At 57.2% G+C, this 8,104-nt stretch overlaps 1 protein-coding gene across 1 annotated transcript; it reads right to left on the reverse strand.

Annotated features, from left to right (window-relative positions):
- Window positions 1-6: 6 nt before the first annotated feature.
- On the reverse strand, window positions 7-7,625 carry WDR54 (WD repeat domain 54). The gene is made up of 9 exons (XM_085318059.1): window positions 7,401-7,625; window positions 6,562-6,624; window positions 6,271-6,337; window positions 5,808-5,864; window positions 5,346-5,473; window positions 3,105-3,205; window positions 2,727-2,889; window positions 2,377-2,451; window positions 7-1,821 (listed from the first exon to the last, which is right to left on the reverse strand). The coding sequence occupies exons 1-9, from the start codon at window positions 7,623-7,625 to the stop codon at window positions 1,690-1,692; spliced, it is 1,011 nt and encodes a 336-aa protein (XP_085174185.1). The 3' UTR covers window positions 7-1,689.
- Between the last annotated feature and the right edge of the window lie 479 nt (window positions 7,626-8,104).

An 8,104-nucleotide genomic window follows, 5' to 3' on the forward strand; every position in this document is an offset into this window, starting at 1 on the left:
ACACACGGGGAGCAGGGTCCCCGACTGACTGCAGGGCGGTGGGGACTGGAACCATAGTGGCATGGAGCGGCTGCAGGCTGCTCCCGGAGCTGAGGGGCCGAGCGGGGCTACGCCGGAGCCGGCCTCCCGTCGGGAGCTGCCGGCAGCTCTCCCGGAGCTGAGGGGCCGAGCGGGGCTACGCCGGAGCCGGCTCCCGTCGGGAGCTGCCGGCAGCTCTCCCGGAGCCCAGGGGCCGAGCCGGGCTACGCCGGAGCCGGCCTCCCGTCGGGAGCTGCCGGCAGCTCTCCCGGAGCCGAGGGGCCGAGCCGGGCTACGCCGGAGCCGGCTCCCGTCGGGAGCTGCCGGCAGCTCTCCCCTTTTGGCCCAGGAGAGCAGGGCCTGCCCTGGGGCTGAGCTCAGCCCCGCAGCACTAGGGCTGGGGCCATCCTCACGCATCCCTGCCTCGCGGGGCCCTGGGAACTGAGCAGGACGCCTGGCTCTTCCCTGGGGCCGTGTGAGCTCCTTGCAGTGCCAGCGGAGCTGCTGGGAAGATGACTGCTGGGACAAGCTGGCCCCAAGAGGAATTAGGGCCGAGTCCTGCTAGGGAGTGAAAGGAGAGGAGCTGGGAGAGGGCCGAGCAGGACCCAGCGTGCATCTACCCTTTCCATCTCAGACCCCTGCCAGCACTGTCCCAGCTGGAGCAGGACACAGGGCCAAAGCCAGGCGGCTGCGTGGCTGCTGGGGCCTGGGGTGGGAACGGAGAGGACAGCACGGGGACAGCCTGCCGGCRTGGCAGCACCACGGCTCTGCTTGCGGTGACCTAAAAGGCTCTGTCCCTGGGGCACTCCGCTGGCCTGGAAGGGAGCACAGCGCAGCTTCCTCGGCTTTTTCCAGAACAGGAACACAGCTGCAGCCCCGCACATCTGGAGCCAGGCCCCACAGGGATCTGTGTGTCCTCACAGCTCCCTAAGCAGAAGATTCCTTTCCTGCTCCCAAGTGAACTGTGCCACCCAGAGGAAGGGGAGCCCCATGGCTGCTGCACCCACGGGGAGCGGCAGCTGAGGGTGGAACAGGCTTCCCAGGGCCCTGCAGCYGGAGCAGCATGTAATACAGGTTTTAGGTTTGCCCTGGATCCATTCAAGTTTGAACTAGAGCTGCYGTTGGGAAGAGGAGGATCAGCTGTGCACCTCTGCCTGGAGAGTGGAACAGAGTGCCATCCCCAGAGCCCAGCGTGAGGAAGCAGCAGCTCCACTGCCTCCTTCCCTCCAGGAAAGGTGTGGGAGAGGAGTGTTCCTGCTACAGGGAGCGGGTATAGGAAAAGAGCTTTTGACCTAGGAACTGATAGGACCGGGTAGAGCTGCATCCCATTAGACAGACTAGCTCCCAAGCCCCTGTTCCCTGTGCATGGACACACTGAGATGAGGGCAAGGTGTGCTTTGGGAGTGACTAGGATCGGTGCTGAGCTCCACACTCGCACAGGTTTCCACCCTGCCAGGGTACATCACTGTGCCAGAGCGGCAGCAGCTGCCTGGGCCCCATGCAGCTGCAGGCAGGAGTCTATGCTGAAGCCTCCTCGCTCGCAGTGCCTCAGTGCACAGGGTCTGGGCATGCTGCCACGCAGCGATGGAAGTGGTAGGGACGCCTGCCACAGCCCCGCTCTCCCTCACTGCAACCCCTGCACTGCCCTGGACAAACTCTACATCTCGGAGCCTACACCTGGCTGTAGCGGAAGATCTCGCTGAGGTCGTAGCCAGTCACGGCGAAGGAGTTTCCGTCTGGGTCGCAGAAACGGGCACCACAGATCTGGGTGTCAGTCACACACTCCGAGTGGCAGTGCTCAATCTGCACGGGGAAGAGTAGCAAGGAGTGACACAGACCTGAGTAAAATAAGCCTGCCACAACCAAGAGCCCAGCCACCTCCACCAGATCCGCACGCTCCTGCAAAGGGATGGGCATGACCCTCGTGAGCACGAGAGGCAGCAGCATTACATCTGGACAACATGCAGGCTGGGCAACATGGGAATACAGCCAGGCCAGCGGACGTGGTGAGGTCCTGCCACCCCAGGGGCACAAGATCTGTATCCCAGTAAGACAGAGCAGCCATCCTTCCTCGTACCACCCTCAGTGCAGGACAGGGCTGGGGATCACATCAAGAGGAAAGAGGAGAGCTGTGCAGCTACACGGGAGCTCAGACCAGGCCCAGCAGGGTTTTCCCCGGACTCTTTCAATGACAACAGTATCTCACAGGAGACCACACGACGGAGCAGCAGCCGACCCCGTGGTCCCACGAGGGCAGCGACAGCTTTGAGTGACACGTGCTTGCTCCCAGCTCCCTGCCCCGTGCTAACGTCACAGCTCACCCTTCCCGCGGGGGCCTGTCACTGCCCCAAGGCTCACCTCAACGTCGTCGGTGTCCAGGTTCTTGCTGAGCTTCCAGATATGAACAAAGGAGTCCTCTGCCCCTGACAGCAGCTGCAACGGGAAGCAGGACAGAGGCAGTGGGGAGCAGCAGGCTGGGGGGTGCTTTGGAGCTGGGGATTGGAGAGCCCGGAGCCTTGTAGCCCTGGCTGCAAGCTGCGGTGGTGCGATGGAGGCCGCAGTGCAGCCGGGCCCTGCGGCTCTGCSAGGGCAGGCAGCCTGGTGTGCCACGGCGAGGGAGCAGCCTGTCCGGCAGCCTGCGGGGTGCCACGCTCCAGGCCCACGGATCCCTGTGGCAGGCCGAGGTGCCACACTGCAGACAGCCTTACCTTCCCTGTCAAGGGCGCCAGGTCCAGGGCATAGATCCAGCGAGYGTGAGCGTTGACCTCAGCCCGCAGGACACCGGTCGCTGCCTCATACAGCCGGATTTGCCCGTTTCCATAGCCAGCAGCAATGATTCCATTCCACAGCTTCACAGAGGAGCAGGTGCAGCTGGGCACAAGGATACACTTCAGCCTCCCTCCCTCTTGGCTGGGGACTCGCACGCCAGGCGTTAGCACCTCAGCTTCCCCCTGCCAGCTGCCCTCCCGCCCCTACAGAGACCCAGGAGAGGTCTGGCGGGGGGTGTCTCAGACCACCTCGCTGATTATGCGTTCCCCTTGTATGGCCTAAGCTCCATTCGAGCTCCTTTTACCTCCTACACTTACCCCAAAGCAGGGATTTTGCTGAGCAAGGCGAACTCTTCTCCAGAGCTCCAGATGCACAGGGTCCCAGAGTCATCCGCTGTCACCACGTCGCCAGCCCCGTCCTGCAAGAGCACAAACAGCAGTCAGCGTYGTCCCCCGGGACCGCTCACACCACAGCCATCAGGCGGACAGGAAGCAGCAGCTGATTCACACCAGACGAGTTATTTGCTGACCCAATTGCCTGTGCCACTAAATTGATACAAAGAAAAGCCGCCTGCAGCAGAACAAGCTCAAAGTTTAACTGCTCAGAGAAACTGCTGACACATTTTGTCAAATAACAAGGCTTGACAGTGATTGTACATGGGCATTTCAGTCTAAACATGTTAATATTTACAACACTAATTACATATAGGATAAATTTCTGAGAACAATTACTACATTTCCTCCCTCTGCCTTCGAGTCTCAGTATACTTCACCTTAGCAAGCACTTGGGATTTCACAAGGAAAATGCTATCTCTCTGCTTACTGAAAAGCTTTTTGAATAAATCACAGTACAAAGTCCAAGAGAGGCATATTAGGGAACAGGCAGCCTAAGACAGAGGGATGAGAGAACAACTTTCACATAAACAAGCTAAATATCCAGGCTAATTGGGAACCAGTTCTAAGCAATTAATTGTTCAAGGGAGTCCCAAAAGCAGAGAAAGTTAAATGTAACCAATTAGAGAAAGTATATGAAAAGGGTTCTCATTAGGAAGGAGGCAACCAATAATGAGGAAGCCAATTAGTGTGTCTGCAGAGATGTCACCCTGGGACAGGATGAATTGAATGTAGGGAACCTCCACCCTGATTCCAGACTGTGCTTTGTTTAATCACGTAAAGCTATTACATTTGATACTAGAAAGGTCACAGTGGGTATCAGTGAGTAAGAGCTTGGATAAGAAACCTCCTCCTGTTTGGTGAGGAGGGAAGGCTTGTCACCACAACCAAAGCTTCCTATACCAAGCCCTATACCAAGCCCAGGGATGCTCACTCATCCTGGTGTGCAGGCATGTGACTGTCATCATCTTCTTCATCATCTCCCTGGGCTCCAGCAGTCAGGCCAAGGTTTTGCGAGGATGATCACAGTCCTGTACCGGCAGCTCAGTGACCCTGGATTGCTCCAGAGATACAGATACAACATATCTTGTTGTGCCTTCATTTTAGCTGCAGCCTCCAAATGCAAGTGTGTGAAGGATCAGCTTGGACCAGGGATGCCCTCACAACCCTTCTCAGAAACAGTTYACATTTTACAGTCGAGTGGGTTTCTGCTACTTCCCGGAGGAGAAAATCCTGGAGTAACTTGCAGCTCTAGTAGTGGGAACTTTAATTTTAGCATGGGTTTATTCATGGCCAGTTCTGCTCATTTGTTCTTGTACCAAAACTGCCCTTCAGCGTAAATAGCTCTTCTGTGTTCCCAGTACACACCCAGATGTATCATAGGATATTCTCTTTGGTCTAATGATTAGTCATACTCCTACAGTCACTCTTTGTGCCAGAGGATCTTGGTTCCTTGACCATCTCTGTTGGCTTTCAGCAGAGGTTGTGTTTGCAGAAGATGGATGACCAGAGCTGAGATTTCATTTAGCTAAGAAATGTGGAGACCAAGACCCTAAAAAATGAGGGATGGGTCAAACTGATGACAAATTGGGATGGCTGAAGTAGCTGATGAGATGGCTGCACCCAGCTGCCTCTCCTCACTGCTGTCTGAGTAGCTCAGGGAACTGCTCTGAAATACCACAGTTTATGACACAGTGTTTTAAACAACATCTGATTCCAATTTGCCTTACCCAGGCCTCAGGACGACGTGCTACAAGCCACAGCAACATGACTTACGTGCTTTTTGCAGCAGGGGCTGAGGATGTGGGCATCTCAACCACTTCTTTGCCCAGGTCTAGCTGAGCTTACCCTGACCAAGTAGATGACCCTCGTGCAGAGATAGCTATGAAAGCTAACAACTTTGGTGAAGGAAGGGGATCTTAGAGCTGCCTTCTGTCCTGCACTGTGGGGAGCAGCCAACTCCAGGCCAGCGGTGCCGAGCCCAGCCATCTGAGAAGCATGYGTGAGTCAATCACTGTACCCAGGGGACAGCGGAAGTCCCCTTGTCCCCTCCCCAGCCCAGAGACCCCACCAAATCCTCTGGCTCCAGGCAGCTCAGCTCGAGGGGCTGCTGGCAGCACTGACTTCACTCGTGCTTCCTGGTGTATAGCCAGCAGGGAGCCATACCGGAGCCCGGCCCAGCTCTGCCGCGATATCGGTGATGGCATCACGGTGCTCCTCCAGGACCTCGCTCACTGTGATGTTCGTCCCTTTGGGGGGGATGTCAAACACCAGCACCGGCCCGGAGGACATCCCTGCAGATGGACCAGAGGAGGCGTCAGCGGGGACCCACCCCACCCCGTGCCGTGACCGAGCCTCCAGCTCTCGCTGCGCCTGCTGCCTGGCTCCGTGCTTCCTCCAGGCCCCTTTGCCTACACAAGCCTGCTCCTTACGCACGCCTGCTTGCAGACCTACCTCTCTGCTTAACACACAGGTGCTCTCACAGGCCAGCTCACTGAGAGAGCTGCAGCACAGATTCAACCCTCTTGGCTGCCTTCCGACTACTGTGTTTTACCTGGAGCTGGCAGAAATGCCTCCCAGTGTGGCCCTCCCTTCTCYTCCTTCCCCAAATTCCCATGCTTTGCTCACCCACGCAGATGAAGCGTCCACTAGCTGCTGCGATCCCTCGAGCAAACACCATTCGTGCTGAAAGGAAACCAAGAGCTGGTTACAAGATGCAGCAGCCCATGGGAGCCAGGAGACCAGTGYGACAGCATGAGAGACCAAGACGCCTGTTCGAGTTTCATCTTTCATGATAGCCCCATAGCTGCCACACTGGGTCCTTTCTCAGCTCTTTACAYACCTACTAGGTCTCCATCAAAGCTGGACAGAGGAGTCAGGATGACATATTACCCTCTTCTGGATCCTTCTACCAGCCTCCTGTGCAGTACTGCTTTGGCTAAATCCTAGCTGGATTCCCAAAGCAGTGCTGCTGCAGGGGTTGGAGGCCAGAAGAAACTGAGCTGTACTACAGGAATGTGCAATCACACACATCAGGGCAAAGCAGTGGACAGAAGGTCCACAGCACACCTGCTCCTGCTGTGGGATTTACCTGGTAGATGCTCCATGACATCCAGTGCATGCCAGTAAACCATGATGGAGCCATCTGACTCATACATCTGTAGAGAGAAAAGAACAGGGTGAGATCCAAGATGATGGGAAAAGTTTCTCCTACAACTCTGGGCTCAACTGCTACCCCAAGAGATTGCCAATCTCCTCCAGGCAGGATCTCCAGAACACACCCCAGCATCATCCTGTAGCCTAGGAGTCCAGCTTTCTTCACAGAGCTCATCTTCCCAGCAGCATGACTCTATTTCTTGTCCTGCATGGAAAGCAATCTTACCTGGATACCTTTCTGTGAAGTCAGAACCAGGAGAACTCGAGACGGCAGGACACACCAAGCAGCCTGGGAGGAAAGGCAACTCAGTAACAGCCCGGGAAGGGAAAAGAAAGGGGCAAAAAGCCCATATCGCTTTTCAAAGGTGGGACAGTCTGCAGTCACCCACAAGGACACACACGTGTGTCTGGCTCCTGTCACAGGATAGGGGAGGTCAGCACATATAGTCCTCACAGACCTCTCCAAGCTTTCCCAAACCTTTCCAAGAGGGTCCTTCCCTCCCAGCCCTGCCCCTCCCTGTAATTAGRGCACTGTGGGCTACTGTAGAAGGCCTATCTGGGCCATGTGGTTGACAGGTCCTGTGGCTGACGGGTCTTATTTACCTGGATTAGAGCAGCTTGGCATTAAAGCTTAGRTCTCTGCTAAGGCCAATGTTCCCCCGCCAAGAGGCGGGTGAGGATCACTGTCATTGCRGCACAGTAAGGGAAACTGAACCAAAGACCGAGACACAATTGCGTGGCAAGCACCAGACGCCCCTTCTCAGACTGCCTGTGAGCACCACTGCACAGCACCGTCCCCCAGGCATTTTTTATGCCCCAGGCTATGTAACCAGTTTCCTATTGACTGCTAGAGGAGCAGAGTTGACTGCGGGAGCGGGGTAAGCACACTGCTACGTTCCAGTTCTTCTGGAAGGGGTGCGCTGGAAGGCCGGCAGCACGAAGGCACCGGTCAGCAAGCCTGCAAGCTCGCTCGCTCTCAGCGCAGGAGCTTCTGCCCGAGCAGCACAACCCAGGGTGGAGGACCCCAARGCAGTGCTGCCATTTTGGCAGCCATCAAGCCCTTACCTGGGTGACGATGGAGCTGCTGATAGCTGGCCCGCCCTCCTTCACCTGGAGCTGGCGGTGAGAGAARCTGAGCCCGTCACTGGAGGCGCTGACTATGTTCACCGTGGTGCCGTGAACAGTGGTGAAATAGGCAAGCTGCTTGTCGGGCAGGCGCAGCAAGCTCAGGTTGTTGTACAGCGCTGAGCTGCTGCTCTTCAGCTGGATGCTCTTCTCCTTGCGGTACATCCTGCTGGGAGAAGGAGCCGGAGCGAGAGGGAGCGTCAGCAATGCTGAACTGTGYGCCCACCTCCTCAGGGGACTCTGTGCTCCTTGGTGGCCTCCCCCCACCAGAGACCCAGGGACACCCTGTCCCTGTGGCCTCCCTGTCCCAGGAACACACCCTGTCCTCGATGTCCTCCCCGACAAGGAAAACCTCTTGGTACCAACTCCTTCTTCCCCCGGGACACGATGTCCCCTCTTGGGGGGGCCCTCTGGCTTCCCCCTGGATGCCCTCTCCCCTTGGAACAGACCCCCCATCCCCTCCTTCCCCCCAGGGACACCCCATCCTACCAGGAAGGCCCCTGCATCTCCTCTATAGATGCCCTCGTGGCCCCTGGATGGCTCCCTCGCCCCCCCGTGCCCCCCATGGACGCCCCTACCCACGGGACCTGCTTCTGTCCCCTCCTGTCCCCTGAAACTCCCTCTTCCCCCCCCCGAACACCCCC

This window comes from Rhea americana, unplaced genomic scaffold (genome assembly GCF_003343005.1).
Source record: "Rhea americana isolate MKP2758 unplaced genomic scaffold, rheAme1 scaffold_515, whole genome shotgun sequence".
In the NCBI taxonomy this organism is placed as follows: domain Eukaryota; kingdom Metazoa; phylum Chordata; class Aves; order Rheiformes; family Rheidae; genus Rhea; species Rhea americana.